Source organism: Cottoperca gobio, chromosome 12 (genome assembly GCF_900634415.1).
Source record: "Cottoperca gobio chromosome 12, fCotGob3.1, whole genome shotgun sequence".
In the NCBI taxonomy this organism is placed as follows: domain Eukaryota; kingdom Metazoa; phylum Chordata; class Actinopteri; order Perciformes; family Bovichtidae; genus Cottoperca; species Cottoperca gobio.
Window position 1 is genome coordinate 20,886,392 of NC_041366.1, and position 21,518 is coordinate 20,907,909.

Sequence of the window (21,518 nt, forward strand, 5' to 3'; positions counted from 1 at the left end):
AACAGTTAAAGTTTGGTCGCTGACACAATACTTAGTGAACCAATTACCAGTCAAAACTGCTCAATTTACCCAAAATTATTCTATTTTTATAAAGTTATTTTGAGACATTGTTAGAAATGACAACCTCAAAATTATTGTTAAAATAAAGTCATTACATACGTTAAAAATCACAGAGGATGAAAACACAAAAAAAGTTTAATTCCATTGTTGTCCTCTGGCAAACAAAATGTTTCACTTCATATTTTTCTCATTCATTCATCTATGCCAAGAGAACACAAACACACACACACACACACACATTTTGCAGCCTTTTAAAATGTACTTTTCCATCTTTAGCAGAACTCTTAGAAACATGTGATGAAGCGGAGGTGGTGAGCATCTGTTATTTACACAGGATTTGGGTGGTATACAATTATATGAAGGCCTCTAAATAGTCTAATAATACATTTAAATTATACCCATACTTTCTTTAATTTGCCTGCTACAAGCTCCACCAGGATTGTGTATGCATCTTTCATTTGGTAAACACTCATGCATTTCATTTAAAGGGGACATATTATGAAAAGACTCACTTTTTCAGTGCTTGTGCAGAAACATTTGGGTATCTGGAGCGCCTACAAACTAACAAACTGTGAAATATGACAACCTAGTCTGTTTTATGTGGGCTGCCTCATGGGATTCAACAACCTACTTCACATGCGGCTGTGGATCAGGAGGTAGAGTGGTCAGAAGGTCGGTGGTTCGATCCCCAGTCCTGCAGTCAGCATATCGAAGTGTCCTTGAGCAAGATACTGAACCCCAAATATCTCCCGATGGCCAACGGTGTGTGAGTGTGTGTGAATGGTTATCACTACTGACGAGCTGATGTGCACCTTGTATAGTAGCCTCTGACTCTCTATGAATGTGTGTTGTAAAGCGATTTGAGTGATCGTAAAGATTGGAGAAGCGCCATGCATTTGGATGGACAGCATCTTAAGATTGAAGGTGTAGCACACTACCATTACAATACATATCTTCCAAAAACTGGTGTAAAACAGTGAGAAGAAAAAGAATGAACAAAGCTATAGTAGTAGAGCTGCAGGGACTTTACAGAAAGATGTTCATTTAGAGACCGTGTTAACAAAAGGTAAAGTTTAATCCTGTAAAAGGTCACCAGAGGAGCAAGGTGTTCATGTCATGTATAACTTACAAACTCTTCTCAGATCTTATCAAGGCAGATAAAGTTCCTGCACGGCTGACACTAAATGAAAGGTTTATTTGAAGAGTGCTGGACTTTGAATGCTCTCCAGGATCCTGACGCTACAAGACCTGGTGAGATGTGTGCACCAGCAGCAGCAGCAGCAGCTGCACCGCCGAGTGAAACGGCTCCATGAGTTGATTAGAGTAAACAGATTAAGTCTTCATGTTCTGCCTTTCAGGTTGCATCTGCCTCCGTTAATTACGGTGTAATCTAACGAAGAAACCCCCCCCCTGGAGACATGCACACAGGTGTGTGAGAGATGCATTCAAAGCACTATTATGGAGAGAAATGAGACTACAAAATGTGGATGAATAAGAGAGATTTTAAGGTGTAGAGAGAAATGAAAAAATGCAGGCAGGATGCTAAACTGAGACCAAAATAAACTGCAGCAGACAAATGACTGTGAGGTCAGCGACGGGTCACAGTCAAAGCAGTCATACATTTGTATGAGCCCGACGGGCTGATGATAGCGCCGGGCAGGCAGCTGCAGCTTTGAAGCTCTACGCTTTAAGACAACAACATGAGAATATTACTTTCTGATGCCGTGATGGAGAATGAATGGGGCTTTGTGTGGCTGCTGCCTGGCAACATGACAAAGTTGCTTCAATGATACAGTCACCTCATGCTGTACAAATAAAGCAGATTAAAAAACATAAATCAGTTTTAGAGAAATAGATAAATCAATGATCCTTGCTTCAGTGTGTGTGTGTGTGTGTGTGTGTGTGTGTGTGTGTGTGGCATGATGTGTGTGTCCTGTGCGTCTACACACACACACACACACACACACACACACACTTTCCTTTGTGACAAGCAGGAGATTGATGCTGCAAATGAGATGGGATGTTTTCCCGCGACGCGTCCCTGCAGAGCGCGCAGTAAGTGCTGCTTCAGCATCACTCCAATCAATTTGTCAGGACATTCTGAATAATCTGATTCATCTCCATGAGGGAGAAATTTATTTTAAAGAAGTGTGACCGGAGGAAGTCGTGGAGCTCGAGAAGATTATGTATTCTGCAGAAAGTTTTTAAAGTGGGACAGCTGGGTAATATATTCAAAAGGTAAAGGACATGACCAGGTAGCTACAATTGGAGATAATAATGAAAATAATTACTGACAAACTGGGTTAACTCCACAGAGTACCAGAAGTACGAATCAAAACAACATCATTTATCTAAATTAAAATTATTATTAAGTTAAGTTTTTTCAACCCACTGTTGGACACGACGACTGTTTTGTTCAAAACGATGTGCGTATGACATTCAGAACGGCAAAGCATACACACATTAAAATGTATTATTAACACACATTATAAACTTTATTCACGTCAATTTGACGCAGGAGGAGCAGAAGTTATCAGGATAAGTAGATCATTAATAATGAGTTGTGCATTTAATATTAAAAGTAGTAGTTTTAGCTTCTTGTGTGGCCGGAGACTGATTTAAACACAATATGCAGCGTCGGCACAATCAGCAGACACACAGGAGTGGAAGAAACCCCTCGGAAGCTACCGTTTGAGTACATTTCAGAGAAACCTGCAGCTTTGCTTGTACTTCAGTCTCGTTGTTGTGTTTCTCTTCGTGCTGCAGTCAAATCCGATCTCTCCTCGGGATGTGAGGAAATAAATTGAGTGTGAAAACGTATCAGATTTGCAGAGAGCTGAAACAGCACAGCTGACTGAGCGGATACCGACTGACTCACCGCTGTGTGTCACCGCCGTTATTACCGTCAGGCAGGCACACAAATTAAAGGCCGGCACACGGGGTCTGATAAGAGGTGACAGGTATCTCATTTAATGAACAGGGAGGCAGAGGGGCAGAGCAAAGGGCTGAGAATGCTGACGCATGCTTTAGTATAATGTAATAAAGATGGCTGCAACTTGCAAACCTCAAACTCTCCATCAGTCAGCGTCTGCAGTCATGTTGTATTGTTCCGTGTTGGGTCCGGCACCAGTATATGCAAATATAAACTTTGCAGAGGAGGAACACTAAAAGTAAAAGCACCGATAAATCTAAAATCAATTACAAGGATTAACTTCAAATTGTACTTTAAGTATCAAAAGTTAAAGAATTCTTTCTGCAGGAAAATGGCCTCAACATTTTGCTACACAAATGTGCATGTTCCTCTAATGTTTGCTTTCATGTGAAACATTGGATGCTTTTACCTCTCGGGGCTTAGACCGGTTATTTTATTTCATATGCATTCAATTCTGTCGCAAAGTAATTTGTTTTGACATCTTTGTCAGAGTCTTTTTATGTCATGTGTGTATTTCTGGACTCCAGGAGGACTAGCGAATGCATTAGTGGGACCTCATCATTTCACCTTATGAAAAATGTACAACCGAACAACCTTTCACCATCACCGTGTTCTGCAAAGCATAAAGGCACACAAGCAACCTTGTCTCCTGATCTGGGTCATGTACGTCCATGGCTTCTTTCTTCTGCTCCTTTATAAAAGCTGCCTGCTTGTGCTAACCATGTAACTCCTGACCGACCTATTGCAAAACATCTTTCACATTAAACACACATGGTGGGGGGTTACAGAGCAAACACTGCGACGCTTACTTTGAGTCCCTTAAAAATGTATATTTGTAAGGGAAAGCATGGACATGTAGCTCAGCCGGTGAAGGACCAGCTTCCCCTGGTGAGTGCGAGTGAAGTGTTTTATACAAATACAATTTTTCATTGCAAAGCACAGCGAGCAGTTCTCTCCCTCTGTCCGTTTGTATGAAGGCCGTGCTCAGCATTTTGTGCAGATGGCAGATTACAGGCAAGGTCACACACACACAGAAAGACCAGGAGGATCTTAATGAATGTGTAAGCCACCGAGGGGAGTACTCAAGTATTTATTACTCTGGGAGGAAGTCTCTGAATGCAAAAGTGAATGTTAAGCTTGGAGGGTGTAACTACAATGCAAAAAGGCAACAGGTACAAATGTTCTTACGAATGACACCCAGCCTTCAGAGGGGCAACGCTTCGGGAGAGATGCCGAGATTAGATGTGAACAAGTTTCCCTAATTGGCACCATCATGTGAATACTTGCAGGGAGCAGCCTGATGATAAGGCCAGTGGGGAAGGAGAAGAGATCATCAGTCATCAGAGTTGTGAGGGTTTTACAGCAAAGGTTAAATTAAATCAAATGTATTTATATAGCCCAATATCACAAATTATACATTTGTTCTCAGTGTGCTTTACAGACTGTACAGGATACGACACCCTCTGTCCTTAGACCCTCTGTCCTTAGCCCCTCTGTCCTTAGACCCTCTGTCCTTAGACCCTCTGTCCTTAGACCCTCGCATCGCACAAGGAGAAACTTCCTAAAAGAAACCCCATAATTAAAGGGGAAACATGGAAGAAACCTCAGGGAGAGACTGAGGAGGGATCCCTCTCCCAGGACGGACAGACGTGCAATAGATGTCGTGTGTACAGGATAAACAACATAGTACAAATACAACATTTGACAGAAATGATGTTGTGTTGAAAAAGAGAAAGTTTGGATGAATCCAGGAAAATGTAAAAAAGGCTTCCCGGTGTCCAGCAGGACCAGGGCAGCAGGCGCAGCCACGATTCATGATCCTGACAGTAAACTTTATCAGAGGCAACCTGCCACATGAGACACAGAAACTCCGGGGATGATGCCCCGGATGATGAGTTAGTAACATACATTTACATAAATGCATACAGATAGAGAGGGAGAAGGAGAGAGGGAGGAGAGAGGAAGAGAAGGAGAGCAGGGAGGTGTCCCCCGGCAGTCTAAGCCTATAGCAGCATAACTAGGGGCTGATCCAAGGCAAACCTGAGCCAGCCCTAACTATAAGCTTTATCAAAAAGTATACAGCTAACAAGATCAAATGTTCATGTACAACTAATCTGGTTATTGGTTTAGTGATTCCACAAACACGTGTGTAGCCGTGTTAGCGTGCTAATGATGTCCGTGAAGTTTTGTCCCCAGACGATGAATCGTAATGACTTCAGTGAGCGCAAAGTTTAATTTGCCCACTACTTTGGTTTAAGACCAAAAACATGCTGCACTTCATGTTTAGCACTAATTAAAAAAACGTTTACGTTGGAGCTGAAATGATCAGTCTACAGAAAAACAACTATTTTGAGAATCGATTAATTGTTTTACCGCACCGTTGTGACGAAAAGAGAGCTGAGCCAGAAAGCAAAGCTCTCGATCTACTGGTCGATCTTCGTTCCTCCCCTCACCTATGGTCATGAAGGCTGGGTCATGACTCAAAGAACGAAATTGCGGGTACAAGCGGCCAAAATGTGTTTTCTCAGACGGGTGGCGTCTCCCTTAGAGATAGGGTGAGAAGCTCAGCCATCAGGAGAGACTCGGAGTAGAGCCGCTGCTCCTTTACGTTGAAAGGAGCCAGTTGAGGTGGTTCATCTAATAAGGAGCCACCTGGGCGCCTCCCTAGGGAGGTGTTCCAGGCACGTCCAGCTGGGAGGAGACCCCGGGGAAGACCCAGGACTCGGTGGAGAGATTATATCTCCTCACTGGCCTGGGAACGCCTCAGGATCCCCCAGTCGGAGCTGGAGGATGTGGCCCGGAAAAGGGAAGATTGGGGTTCCTTACTGTAGCTGCTGCCCCCGCGACCCGACCCTAGATAAGCGGTAGACGATGGATGGATGGATTAATTGTTTGTCTTTTCTCGTCTTATATCACTGTACACTAAATTAAATACAAATGCACAGATTAAATTAACAATGAATACATTCGGTAGTTGCATGTTCACTTTTTTTTTTTATTTTGAGCATGTTAGCATGTTGACATTAGCATTTAGCTACATCCTCACCGAGCAGGGCCGTCGACTCTTCGTCTCTTGGCTGAATCAATGAATATCCAAAATATTGCAGATTTTTTCAGGCAGGGAGCTCGGAGAGTGCAGACCGCCAAGGCCGTTTCCATAAGTGAGAAATAATTCACTTCAAAATGTATTATGTTCTTCCTTGGCCCCCGTTTCACCCACCAAGAGCAAGATGTTGACAAAATGATGATGTGAATTGTGTAACATCAGCAGCAACAACTTCCTGTAAAGTATTTCTGCAGTGAAGCCTGTGTGTGTTTAACATTGTGCTGGAACAGAGAGGAATATTTACCTCGCACATGTAAAACTTATCAAAGTCAAAGATATTCCGTAGGTCATGTGACCATACAGAAGGTGACGAACTCGCGAGGACCGTAACACGAGCGTTAGCGTGAAGGTTAAAAGGTTGTGACAACACAAAATAATCACATTCTAACAATGTGCTTATTCTAAATGCTCCAAGGTTTAAAACACACATCATTATTCTGCCTCACACTCCATCCATGCACACAAAACAGTGTGCCAAACCTCCGACCGGAGTCAACTCCTCCGTAACGTGCAGTAATCTTCCTCGCTGCTCCTCTGATCTTCTGCGGGGAGAAGCTGCCAATCGCCTGCAGCCGTCTGGAGGAACCACAGCGCTTTTCAGTCGGAGCTGCCAGACATAATTTTATGCTGTAATTCCACATTCCATCAATTATTATATTCCTGAGACTCCCGCTGGATATTTTGCCGTCAACAAAATGATGTTTACATTGTTTATTCACACATTATAAGTACAATAATTGTCTTTGCATGTTTTATTTATGCCATCAAGACTTCCCCGTCTTCTGAATTACTACACTTGACTATTTCCTCCAATATGTTGCTCAGTATGCCGTCTGTGAGTGGGAGTTCATTGCCGTTGCTGTGTATTTTCTGAACATGCATTACTGGCATCCGTGGATTTTGTTGGCATTTACAAATTGATGTCATTGGTTTAATGTTTAAATTCTTTCAAAAACCAAAGTGCAAGTAGAAGGGCACCCGGAAAGCGCAGACCTCTGCCAAGGCCGTTTCCATAAGTGAAAAATAATGTGAGCGTCGGCCTCGTGATTTGGAGCCGCTCCAGAATGTAATTTAGGGTTCTTCTCTGGACCGTGCTGCACACACGGGCCAGTAGTGTTTCTGCAATCCTGCTGACAAACCAGCCGAACAAACAGAAAACAACTTTTACGTGATGGATGGAAAGAATGGCACGTTGTGGTTCAACGGTGTCGGCTGCAGAAACTCTAAACGAACCATCTTTTGGCTTCATATCTAGCACTTGGCAAGAAAGCAAATCTTTTAGAAAATGCTGCACTATTCCTTTAAGAGTGAGATTAATTACCTCCAAGGAGGTTTTCTGTTTCCTGCTCGGTCTGTCTGTCAGCAGGATTCATAAAAAAGGTCCAATTCTCATGAAACTTGATGGACGGTCGACTCATTGAACAAGGAAGAACCATATTCATTTTTGGATCAGGCGACAGATACACAAATCATGTTCCACTTACGTTAACATCGCCAGAGAGAACATTTCAGCTACATTCAGGTGGTGTCGGGATGATAGGAACCCCTGACGCACCCGGAACCACAACTTCGAAACAGCTATCAACTTGTTTGAACGCTCCGAGCAGTAAAAATCCGCTCTCCGAGTGCTCGTTGACCTACATACAGGTGTAGTTTACATCAACGTACTGTAGCTGGATTATTTTGAAGACGACAGAAACATCTCACACTTCGACGCACCTCCGCAGCTTGTGGTGGACGAAACTCTGAAACTAAATCTCCTGCAGAGCTCTCGAGTCGAACAAATTAAAGAAGTGTTACTTACTTTGGAAAAACTCCTGAAAGCAAACTTCCCTTTCCAGTCATCATAAACTATATTTAGCTTTTGAAAAAGGTTGTGTTAGAACTCGAGCTTTCTTGGCTTTCACACTTCAAAATAAAGGCTGACCTTTTTGTGCAGGCTGAACAAGTAGTATTACTTCTCCTCCAGTTGACTTTGGAGGAAAACATTTCTGTGGGAAGGAAATGGTTTGAACCTCGGGGGGTGATTTTGTTTCCTCCAGGGCGCCGACTGCAGACAAGCCTCACCTAAAGCTCTCACTCACAGGCTGTCCAAGCCACGCCAAGCGACTCGTAAGGAGAGGAGAGAAAGAATAAATGCAGCAGACTGGATAAATGTCAGCAAAATCTAAATGTGACACTAAAGATGTAGCTCGTCCATCGTCTGAGGCTCCATGACATTCAAGTCTCTGCAGGCCTCCACGGTTTCTTCTTATTCCCAGCTCCATCTGTCTGCCCGACGACGTTTACATATCTGAGTCTTCCTAGTAAAGCCATGATGACGTTGAGAGGAAAGACTCAGCTGAAGCATGCGTTTGGTTCAACACACCAGTACAGCAATAAACAAATACATATATTATCCTTCTTTCACATTTACATATTCAGAGGATTCATAAACCAAGCATAAACGCAGCAACTTCTGCGAATCTGACATTTTTACATCTGATTTTAACATTTCTTTGAAATGTGTAATTTTCCGTGAAATCTTGCAGTAAACTACAAAATAAAAACTACTAACTGTTTAAAAATGACTAGTATAGACCTGTGTGTAGCACAGATGTAGCTACGTAGGTTCGTTTTACGATCTTACGTCATAAATGATCTGCGCGGTCAATTTGAGCCGCGGTCACAAGATGGATCGATGGCTGCAGGGTCAGTTAAAGAAAATTAAATCAAAAAATCTGACTCACAGTGAAGGTGCATCGTCCTGATGCAGGTGATTCAGCAGCTACACGTGGGTGTTGTGTTACTGAGTCCCAGGACAGCAGGTTCGCCATCCAACCACCACCCGGCTGAAAGCTGTGAAACTCGGAAGATCGACTACATCAAATTTGAATTTTGTTTGGACTGGAGATGAAGAGGATCCCAATCCACACTGTGTTTTGTGCTACGAGTGGTTTTGAGAGTAAACACAAGGATTACTTTGGGAAACCTTCAGGATGTTTTGAGAGAAAACGTGATGAATTTAAGAAACACACGACGAAGGCGCCCTCACAGTTTGCATCTCTCAGTAGCTCTGTACGGACATAAACTCAGTAATAAATGTAGTCTACGTTTCATATCATGTGTAACATCTGTCAGCATTCACCGTTTAAATCGCATATGAACGAAATGCTCGTAGAATGCTTGTTGCATTTGTATTGTTGATTTAATGTGTGAAGGAGCGACATAGAGACGGTCACATGAAGCTCATCATTAGTCATAATAATGTAATATATTGTTGGAGTGGTGAGCAGGCCTATTGTTTTTGGATATTTGGGGAGTTAGGTGGTCCGTGAGTGTTTTTTTTATTGGTGAAGTGGTCCTTGGTCTGAAAAAGTCTGAGAAACACTGGGCGAAATAGAGTCCTTATGTTGAAAATGAACTGCTAAACAAGTCGTGCTAAAAGCTAACTAGCCTAGCATAAGTTAGCAGAGCACTAACTGCTAACTTAAGCTAACTAGCCTAGCTTAAGTTAGCAGAGCGCTAACTGCTAACTTAAGCTAACTAGCCTAGCTTAAGTTAGCAGAGCGCTAACTGCTAACTTAAACTAACTAGCCTAGCTTAAGTTAGCAGAGCGCTAACTGCTATCTCAGCTTTCGACTAGTGAAAATATGAACTGATAGTTAAACCTCCTTAAAATCAAAAGGTATTATACTGTAGATAAACATTGTGTTGATTTCAATGAATAGCTTATCGGTTTCATGCTGAAAATGTATAAATATAAAGACATTAAAGCAACATATCCATCGGTTACATCAGATAAACCTGGTACAAAACATTAAAACCTTTTCTTAGTCTCACTGGAAAGAAGCGCAGACGTCAGAACATTAACATTAAATCCTGCCGCAGGATGATTTGGGATCAAGTGCAGAAAACTGCCTTTCAATATTACAACATTTGCATTTATATGAAAGATGACCAACATGTGAGGCCGCCGTCGCCGTCGCCGCAGCGGTATCTTCTCAAGTTTGACTTTTTGTGAGTCTGTGCATGAGAGGATTAGATTTAACATTTTGTTTAATTACGTGGTTCTGCGCTGTAGTTTCCACCCTTCCCCAAAATATGTTCGTGTGTTGTCACATTTCCACCACATCCTTCATAATTAACCCGAAGTGCTCAGGCTTTTTTGTTGAACGATTTAGAGCTTTAAGAGATTTTCTAAAAGCGAAAAGAAAACCAAATCTGCTGTCTTATCTTCATCTCCACTGGCAGCTGTTTAAACGCGTCTGTGATCACCAGCCTCACACACACACACACACACACACACACACAGCTTTGATCACAGGCTCGCAAAGACTAATGACTTTTCAGCAGCACTAATGGGCACATAAAGGGACGATGGCCGTCTACTTTAAGCATCTATGTAAAGCCCAGAGCCGAGGTGATCCGGCTCGCTGCAGGTGCGTCGGATTGATCGCAGATCAGAAAGCAGGCTGGTATTGAACTGGCTCAGATGAAGGCCACCTCTCGGGAGGGAAAGAACAAGAGAGCAGCGAGACGCTCGGACAACTTGCATTATTGATGAGGGGAAGTCCAAGTTGAAAGAGGGTGTGAAGGCAACACACACACACTTCAGAAATTCTCGCGTTTAGCCTGTGCCCCGGGGTGATGTTTGCACTCCTGAGATCTAAGCGCTGCAGGGGAAATAATAGCTCCCAACACCTCCGAGCTGAAGGCTTTCCCATTTGCTTCTCATTACTGCATCCCACGACACATAGAGCCTGTAAGTCCTGCCTCACAGCGACGGCGTGCAGAGCGCTGTACGCTCGGGGACACCACAGAACAAACAGCCCGAGCAGAGCTCAAGAGAAAGTGGCAGAACGTCCCCAGAAACCTTGAAACATGTGGGAGAGAGTTTGAGAGTGAAGGTTTAATGCCACGTGTGATAAGTTCCCATTCAAACCGAAGAGATGAAGCTTTCACCTCGTGTTTACATGCTGCAGTTATGGGAAGTTACAAACAACAAAGAATCCAGCAGGTGAACAACACGAGGCTGCAGGCAGTTTCCTCTTCACCGTGTGGTGTATGCAGAACACCATCACGTGCTCTTGCATACATACGTTTGTGTGGGAATAAAAACAAGTGCTGAAGTTCAACTATTCCTCTTTATTATGTTTTTCTTCAGTGTGTTATTGCTGTTTCAGCTTCCTGCCACACGGGATGTTGAGAAGAGCCTCGATTCTGGGTGTTAAAACCTTTTACACCGTCACACCGAAACTGCTTGTCCTCTCGTGTCCATTTATTATCGCTTCTACCCGTCGAGCGTTAGACCTGCGCTTAACTGATAGTAACTATTATATAATATCACGCAGGAAACTCTTGCCACGTGCATAACAACAAAGAAAGGGGATTTGAACAGCTACATGGAGCAAATTAAATATTTTTATTATCTTTTGTATTATTTATCCCTTAATCTATAATTTTACACTATTTGAATTCTGCTATTTGTATAATGCTACTTCAGCCTCGTGTACATCTACACTGATCGTTGTTCTGTAAATGCTCTTACTGTCCTTGTACTAATTGTTATGTTTGCTGTGAAGCACTTTGGGCTGAAATTCTTATATGAAAGGTGCTCTACAAATAAATCTTATTATTATTATTATAAAATCTCAGTCCAATGACAAATATTTAGTAAATATTTATCTTCTACTCGTGTTTTCCATTTCCTCAGCGCTGCTTCAAAAACCTGCAAATCTAAAAACCCAAAACACAAGTCGCTGAAAACATTCTGAAAATCCATCCAACTAATGATAATGAAAACAAAACGTCCCACACGCGGATGTGCGTTCACCAAACCACAGCTACACCTCACTTCTATCCTCCCTTTTGCCTTCATCTGACTTCCTGGTTCTTTTCTTCCCGCCTCGGTGCGTCACAGAATGCGAGGCTCTTCCCAACATCGTCGCGATGGCTCTTGTGAAATCTGCAGACATGTCCCACACCAGCTGGCAGCTCAGCAGAAGCGTCATACAAAACAACATTTTAAGGTCGACTACTAGCAAAAATAAGACGTGTTCCCTCACGTTCTAACTGAGGCGGGACCTTAACAGTGCAAGACTTGCTACATGTATTCTGCTCAACGTTCTAGTCACTGAAAAGAAAATTAGATCATTAATTTCATTACAAAAATACTAAATCTGTCCGTCGGCTAATAATTTATACAATAGATTATTTTGCAGTTACTGGTATATGCTACGTCTGTGTCACGAGTGGACGGAATAATAAAGGTCCTGATGTGGAGCCCGGTGCAAGCGTAGCGTCTGACGGCGTTAGGAGCCGATCGAAGGACGTAGTGAAAGCTCTGCGGGGGCTCGTCGTCCTAACTCCGCTGAGGGACGTTAGGCTCTTCCTGGTTGCTCTCCAGCAGCTCGTCCTCGGAGAAGCTGATGTGGAGGCAGGTGTCGTCCAGAGGAGAGAAGACGGGCGGCGGCCGCTCGCAGGTGTCCGGATGTGAGGCGAGGGGCTCGGTGGGGTACGACTCATGCCTCTCCTCCAGGGGACTGTCGCAGCCGCTGGACGCCGTCAAAAACGTCCCGTGGTCCCCGAACAGGTCGTCATCATCACGCGGCGGCGACAGCAGGGACTTGGTCTCGGAGCGCACGCCCGAGTCCTCGCTCGCCGAGCAGGAGCCGCTCTCGCCGTTGCTCAGGGAGTGGAAATCAGCAGACGACACGGAGCTCGGCGTGAAGTCCGGGAACGAGAGGCTGCTGCTGCTGCAGCTGGGGGCGCCGTCAGTCGCGGTGACCTCTCCGGGCGCGGGCACAGCTGGGACTTCGGACCCCGGAGAGAAAGTCCTGCTGGCACGCTTGCGGTTCATAGAGGGGGGGGGGGTCGAGTTTAGGGATCATCTGTTTATATCTGCCGGGGAGAGAACAGAGGAAGTGGTTAGTGAAGTCTGACATGTGATGCCTGAGACCCTCCGACATCACCCCCCCCCCCCCCTTCGTTTGTCTCAGTTCCTGGTGATGGTTTGATCTCAGACACAACACACGTAGAAAACATCTGTTCTAACACATTTATTAGTTCCTGCTTCTCTCCACCATCACGTCATCCAGATCACACACATTTATGCTTCTGTGTGATCTTCTTTTGATTTAAGATCTTTCACTTCAATTAACTGAGCCGCCCCTGAAGCAGTCTGAAGCCGCCCCGGGGGGGGTTCTTCCCCAGCATGACTTTCCTCTCGGCTGAGATGAACTGAATTAAAGGCGTTCATTTTAAAAAGGATTCAGTTATTGTTGTTTTTATTGTTTCTGAATAAAACACATTTTGGGTGAACGAGGTCCAGTCGGTGCTCTTTGTGACATAATAACAGGCTTCGGATCCGACAAGCTGCAAGAACATTTATATTTAGCAGATTTCTCTCCTAAGCAGGTGAGTGAGAAGAAGCCAGTTTTCCTCCATCGATCACATTATTACACGTTAACCTGCGACTGTGACGCGAGCTGTTACTGGACAAGATTCTCTCTCTCTGTCTCTCTGTCTCTCTGTCTCTCTCTCTCTCTCTCTCTCTCTCTCTCTCTCTCTCTCTCTCTCTCTCTCTCTCTCTCTCTCTCTCTCTCTCTGGACTTATCTACATCCCACAGCTCCTCTGCTGAGAGAAGTAGAGAAGCGAGAGAAGAAAGGGAGCCAAAGAAATGTGTGTGGGGGGGGGGGGGTAAGGAAGCGATAAAAAGAGCTGCCGGCTTTCCCCTCCTCACACCAGAAATAGCTACACTGCAGTCTCTCGGCTTGTACCACAGAAATGCCACACACACACACAGATACACACACACACACACACACACACACACACACACACACATTATACTGGAGGCTGCTAACCTGCTCTCAGTAGTGAACTTATGTGTCTTCACGTGTCCTGTCTGAGGTTGTAACGATGAAACCATCAGCGGAGATCATTACCGGCTGTTTCCACCGACTCCAGAGTCACAAGCTTCTTTGATGCTCTGTTCAGACAATTCGTGAATCCAGCAGGGAAAGGCTATCCTTTAAAACATCTGCACATCTCCTGGATGGTAATAACCGTCTTTACTTTGCATCTGGTCAAATGTTTTAATTCTCCATTATTTTTGTTTTATGGCAAAATACTCGCAAAACTAATGACAGCGCCTGAACTTTGTGTTAAATGTTGTTAATAAAGCATGTAGGAATATTCAGAAGTGTTTGCTGTGAAGCAGTTTTGCTTTCCAAAACATTAAAATAAATATATTATTAGATTATATTTGTTTCCCTCCATACACTAGCTTGTTAGCCAATTAGCAGCTACTAGCAAACATGCTAATTAATACAAATGAAAAGTAATATTTGGCTTAATAACATGCAAAATGAAGAAGATATACACTCTTAATATGTCTTCTAATTGTGACTGAGGTTGGATTGCTTTGGTTTCTTGTGTTTGACTGTGTGCAGGTTTAGTGGATGCAGCCGGCTCGTCTCATTATCATAACTTTGACTCAGCACTCCTCCTGTCACTTTGACTCCCTCTACTGCGCCTTCTCTTCCTCCCTTTGTTTCTCCCTTCAGCCTCCCTGCCATGCGTCCCAGCTGCTGCTCTGCTGTCGGTTTTATTTAGAAACTCCGTCTCACACACATATGATAAACAAAAAAGGCAGATTCAACTTCCTGTCATAACTCGAAGCATATTTGTGTCATTTTGGGCGTCAGTATGGGAGATTAAGAGAATGAAACGCTCTGTGTGATCTTTCGAGCTGTGCAACCAGATGACAGGAGTTAGAACGTCTCAATCAGCACAATATTCCTCTCTTACTGTCGTGATGCGACACGCACGACTCAAATCTTACTCATGACTGCGCGATGTTGCACTCACTGGAGCAGGCGTCACACTAAAAGAGATTAGCAGCTTTCGCTTTACGACGACACACACACACACACACACACACACACACACACACACACACACACACACACACACACACACACGACGGGGTTTGTCGTACAAGTTTATAAATACGGTATAAATATCTACTTTAACTACATTTACGAAACAGTGATTTAATACGTTCGTTTCCATTTTTAAGACGAGACCGCACCAAACTTAGTTTAACACTAACTGAAGATAAGAACATGAAATATTGTTGACAAAGAAATTCATCTAAATATTAGATTCATTTTTTTACAGCGGACTCTGATTAACTTAATTCATTAAGTTGAAGTTAACAATTACTTACTTAGTTTGTATAACTTTATTTACTGTTTGTATAACTTTATTTACTGTTTCTATAACTTTATTTACTGTTTGTATAACTTTATTTACTGTTTCTATAACTTTATTTACTGTTTCTATAACTTTATTTACTGTTTCTATAACTTTATTTACTGTTTCTATAACTTTATTTACTGTTGTATAACTTATAACTTTATTTACTGTTTGTATAACTTTATTTACTGTTTCTATAACTTTATTTACTGTTTCTATAACTTTATTTACTGTTTGTATAACTTTATTTACTGTTTCTATAACTTTATTTACTGTTTCTATAACTTTATTTACTGTTTGTATAACTTTATTTACTGTTTGTATAACTTTATTTACTGTTTGTATAACTTTATTTACTGTTTGTATAACTTTATTTACTGTTTCTATAACTTTATTTACTGTTTCTATAACTTTATTTACTGTTTCTATAACTTTATTTACTGTTTCTATAACTTTATTTACTGTTTTGCATCGAGAGAAGCCTGCAAAATGTCATCGCACACGAGTATAATGACAAAGATATTCTGATTCATGGACTAAAAACAGATTAATTTGACTAAGAAAACAGAACAAGGCTGACACAATATGATAAAAACTAACAAGGAAATGTGTCACAGGGACTAAGACAAAATAGAAAATAGCTGTACATTAACTAAAAGACTATTTCTGTCTGTTATTGCGAGCGACAAAATGAAATGGATTTATTTCCTGCTCTGGTGCAACAGTGAAAAACATGCACACGACACAAAACACACACTCACTTACATATAATACACACGTCACTGTAGCACAGTGAGCAGACAGGTGCACGGAGGTTCTTCTCTTCAGGTGAGAGTTTGTACTGTGCACGCTCACAGAGCAGCAACACGTATAAAACACAGACGCAGTGCGACCGTGCATCAAACATGTGGCTCACTCTTTACCTCGATGCGTGTCACAGTAATCACATGAACCAGCAAACACCCACACTGTTCATCCACCACATGCCCAGTACCATGCGTGTGCCACAGACATTGGTTGCACATGCTGGTCGTCATGGGTAATACTCACATAGAGGGAGGAGGAGGGGCAGGAAGGAGAAGAGGAGGAGGAGGAGAGGAAGGGGGCTCCCAGGGAGAGGCTGGTGCAGCAAACGATGGGAGGGACGGGGGACGCATGAGCTGTGGGTTCAGTTTGTTTGAGCAGAATGACGGGGACATGAGGGATAGTTAGATGAGGAAGAGGAAGAGCAGGAGAGGGTCCTCGCACCTGTACCAAAGAGAGCCAACAGTTAGACGACAGAGGATCACGGAGACGTGAAGCCCGGTGGATTTAAAAGCCCACACCAGTGATGAAAATGCAAGGTGAAGTCTCATTATGATATTATGAGGCAGTATGTGCACCCCAGGAACACTGAGGTGGATGAAGAACTTCCACAAGAGGATAAAAGATCTTAAAGCAACAACTGTGTTGAGCCACTAGATTTACAAGTTACTGCACTTTGAATGCCGTCACAATGTATTTATTTCTATTAACTCCTGTCGCTCGCTTTGTAAACGTCTATTCTTTGGGAAATCTTCTGCAGAATGTAGTTTGCAGTCCACTGGTATGAACCTACAGATGTGTGCCATGACGTGTTGCATGAGAAACAATAAAGAGACCCACGCAGCAAAGGTGTTTAAGAAACACAGCGAGATGATTGATTGATTGATCAGGAGGCATCAAACAACCAGCAGGAGTGGATCAACAGGTGGAGACGAACAAAAGGAAATCAGTAAAACATCAGTCTTCCTATTTAGTCACGTCTCTGAAAAGAAAGGTTAGCAGTAAAAGTCCTTTAGAGAGACGGAGACACACAAAGCAAGTGAAAGAACAAGTAGGAGGTTTAAACTCAGAGGGGCCTTTGTGAAAGCATCTTGCTTTTGTAAAGAAAGGAACACAGCACCCGTCTGAGTGAGATGTCTGTGTGGGATGTTCGAGCATGTAGGTGGATGAACGTGAGAGTCTGCGAGAGTACAAGAGGAGCCGCGAAGTGTCTGCAAAACTTAGAAAGACAAAAAACATCTCTGAACAACGGCGTGCGGCGGTGTGTGAATCCACCCAAACACCTGGAAACATCATCCATGACACATCACATCACATCGCTGCAATCAAACTCCCGGCCTGGCTGCTGGTGCAGCTCGAACACACGGTTAATGATGAAGAGGGGGAGGAAGAGGATCAGGAGATGGGTCAGGACATGTGATTATGCAACATACAATACTGTCAGAGAGAAAGAGTGCAGTCTATAGCATGCCAGGGGTCAGCGTGACTCACTGGTGGAGAATATATAGCTGGTCACCCTACGTGTGTGTTGCTGCCCTGTGTGGGCACGCTGCATGGCTCGGGGGATGTTGGTCCAGATATATCTCAACATCTACCGCATGGATCGCTATGAAGCTTCCTACAGATGGTGGGAGAAGCCTCCTGCAGACATGAATGACTTTGGTGGTGCTCTGACTTCACCTGCAGCGCCACCATGAGGTGGACATTTGAGTTGAAATAATAGTTTTTCATGCAGAACATGGCAGAACATGCAGTTGTGGAGGCTTCCTGCTACAGTGATTGAAACACTTGACACTTTGACATTTAAAGACTTCACCCTGGACTTCGAGAAGCTGGGATGGATATGTTTTAAATAAAAAGATGGATGGCCATACCATTTGTGAAGACATGTGATCTCTTTCCTCTAGCGCCATCATCAGGTCAACACTCTAATAGTGAAACTAACATCGACTACCTGACAGGATAAAGCCGGTGATGACCCAGTTAAAGGTTCTGTATCTACGATTACATCTCGTTTGGATCCTAAGTTCTGTTTGTTGTGTAAAACGTGACTCACTACATGTTCAGCTACTGCGTTGGTGTGATAACCAACATACCATGACGCAGTGTGTGGGCCAGCAGCAGAGCATGGACGTGATGCATGATGGGTAATAACGCTGTGATTTAAAGCTAAATTGCACTAATGATGTGAAGGGAATGGATTCCATCATCCTGCATGAGCAGCTCCGGACCCGGAGGGGAGGTCAGCTTAGGCGGGACGAAGAGGAGGAGGAGGAGGAGGAGAGAGGACCGTCTGTCCGCTAGTTCGCAGAAGATGAAATAAGGCCACTCAGGCTGTAAACATTGATTTGCCGGGGAAATCCTGAAAGCAAATGGAAGCAATAAAGTGTAGCGTGCGGTGGGAGAGGCGGGTTCAGGAGTCAAAGGAGTTTCCATTCCACCAACTCTTCGTCTTGTTATAAAATAAAACGTGTAGCTGCGTCACTTCAGCAGCAAAACAACACTAATGATAACCATGCAGAGGTCTCACCACCAGAGTTTCAGTAACAACCTTCTGTGTTTAAAGCCAGCGTCAAGTTTTACGATGACTATTTACAGAAAGATGATGTCACTCAGGAGAGGCGAACAACAGCCAGTAAAAGAGGGGGGACGGGGGGGGGGGGACGGCAGAGAGGGGAAAGTCACTCTAGGAAAAGAACATGAAATGTTTCTAAGCTTATAAATCTTTCGTAAAGTCTTTCAAATAAAAAGTCAGTTGTTGCATATTTACAAATACAAGGGAAGAGAAAAGGGTTCAGCCCCCCACACACACACACACACACACACACACACACACGAAAAAAAAAGATATTGTGACATATGGACTGGGTAGAGTTTCAGGTTGTTTGGCTCAAAATCTGTGCTGCAGGAAACCACAGGATGTGAGTCTGACTGTAAAGAGTGAAGCTGCAGCACACACACACACACACACACACACACACACACACACACACACACACACACACACACACACACACACACACACACACACACACACACACACACACACACACACACACACACACACACACACACACACTTAATTCCAACTCCTTATTTTTCTCATCGTCTGCTTTGAAACTTTAACGCGCTCTCCTTGGAGAGTTCGCCGACGATTGCTTTCAGAGAGAGAGCGAAGAACAAGAGGGGAGACAAATTAAGTGCGAGGATGAGAGCAGGAAGGAGGGGGCGGAGGGAAAGAGACATTTGAAAAGAGTTTGTCCTGCTTGATCTTAAGCAGTAAATGTTGTTTTATTTGTTTGTTTTCTACTATAGCTGGTCTTTGTGATTTAAGTAGATTAAAAGCTCATTAAAAAGTAATTAGATGTTGTGGCTCCATATATGCACTCAAGGTAAGGAAGGGTGTGTCAGTGAGCATTCAGACATCCAAAGTGCAGCAGGGGAAACACTTCGCGAGAAAGAGAAGCTCAAACACAATCATTAGAAGTTATTCCTGCCTCGACTCTTCGCATGAAACAGGAACGCTGGGACCGAAACCTCAACCCTTTTCTCCCCGTGTTCTGTAATCCCCTGATTACAGACACACTTTCATCAGCTGCAGGCCGTTTCTGCTGAGTTGAGCTGTTCTCCACTAATAACACTGAAAGCTACACGCTGTGTAAGTCATTGTGCCGCCTGGCTACCTCAAACACAAACTGACTGCTGCCATAGGAATGTGTGTGCACATTAAAACAAAGGAATAAATGAGACGTTTTGGGAAATATTTGCTTTCTGGCAGAGAGTTGGATGGAAAAAGAAGAATCGATAGCACTCTCATGTGCATCCATTAACAAAGAAGCTACAGCCAGCTGCCACTTAGCTTAGCTTAGCTTAGCACAATGAATGGAACCAGGTGCAAACAGCTAGCCAAAGACACCAGCAGCTGGAAGTTCACTAATTAACACGTTCACGTTGTCCTTCTCAAATGTGAACACAAAGACATGATACACACGTATACTAAAGTACAAATAAAGACTCCATGGCAACATTATACTTCCTGTCCACATCCCCCAAAGCTTCATGCATAGAAGTCAAACAAAGACTCATAAGGACGAACACAAAGCGCACACGACACCAGGCCGCCATCATTACAGAACTACCAAACAACCGTCTCCTTACTTGTCCTCCATGTTGCCGGAGTTCCTCAGCGTGGAAGGGACGATATCATTGCACGAGCTCTCCTTGTCGTCCGCTGTGGCTCTGATGAAGGGGTCCGGGTCTCCGTTGACTGGCGGGGCCGGGTCGGTGCCGTTCTCCAGGTTGAGCAGGTTCAGGTAGGACTCAGCGCAGTGCACCTGGGTGGGGGAGAGGGGGGAGGTTTGTGGGGGCCACGCAGGTGTGGAGGTGATGAGCTGGTCCAGAGTCTGGCTGTGGTTCTTCAGATTCAGCGTCAGAGCCTTCGCTGATGTCACTGCGCTGCACGGTGACTGCGGACCGCCTGGAAGACAAATCAACAAAACGCCACCGTGATTAAAACAAATACGAGTAAAGCTTTCAGAGTGGAGCCCGACTACACTTGTTGGCGTCTTCTTATTTCCCCGAAGACCTCCGTCAGCGCCGACTCTCATTAAGAGGAGTGGAGGCGTTGGCCCTGTGCCAGAGGAAGCTCTTAGAACGAGCATGTCTGAGATTAGCATTTTACATCAGAGGGACGAACGCGATTAATACGAGCGTGAAACACGATGTGTCAGTTTCCAAACGTACACACGAGCACATTCAACACGTACGCAGACGATTCATGCGGAGACTCAATCAAAGACATGCCCACTGTGCGTGTGCGTGTGTGTGTGTGTGTGCGTGTGTGTGTGTGTGTGTGCGTGTGTGTGTGTGTGTGTGCGTGTGTGCGTGTGTGCGTGTGTGTGTGTGTGTGTGTGTGTGTGTGTGCGTGTGTGTGTGTGTGTGTGCGTGTGTGTGTGTGTGTGTGCGTGTGTGCGTGTGTGCGTGTGTGTGTGTGTGTGCGTGTGTGTGTGTGTGTGTGTGTTTGGTTTTAAATCCACAGGGATTATATAATCTGCTCTTACTTTCTCGTAGAGATGCGATTGTGTGTAAGAATATGTTGTTTGCACACTTTGTGTTGGAATGCAATTTATTTATTGGTGTTCTTCACACCACATAACAAACATGAGGGGGGGAGAATATTACGCAATGGTGCAACAACACCACCAACTACAACCTCAGTAATGAACATATAGTAGGATTAACACCTCTCTTACATTATAATCTTGTCAAATGTAGAATTTGTGGTAGATTTGTACTGGATTGTCTGCTTTTGTAACATTTAGATTTAGCACCAACTCCTCAACTTTAGTCCTCAGTTCCTCCTTTGATACTGT

General features: G+C 43.8%; 1 protein-coding gene across 4 annotated transcripts in view; it reads right to left on the bottom strand.

Annotated features, from left to right (window-relative positions):
* Positions 1–11,205: 11,205 nt before the first annotated feature.
* The window catches only part of LOC115016731 (carboxyl-terminal PDZ ligand of neuronal nitric oxide synthase protein), a 45,357-nt gene continuing 35,044 nt past the window's right edge, over positions 11,206–21,518 (bottom strand). For 3 of the 4 annotated variants that reach the window (XM_029444735.1, XM_029444736.1, XM_029444738.1), the window contains 2 exons: positions 20,305–20,623; positions 11,206–12,980 (listed from right to left, as the gene is read on the bottom strand). In XM_029444735.1, coding sequence (XP_029300595.1) covers positions 12,854–12,980; positions 20,305–20,623 — 446 coding nt within the window. In that variant the 3' untranslated portion in view covers positions 11,206–12,853. Of the gene's footprint in view, positions 12,981–16,403; positions 16,591–20,304; positions 20,624–21,518 lie in introns of those variants that run through there. The other variant, XM_029444737.1, reaches the window with a different exon arrangement.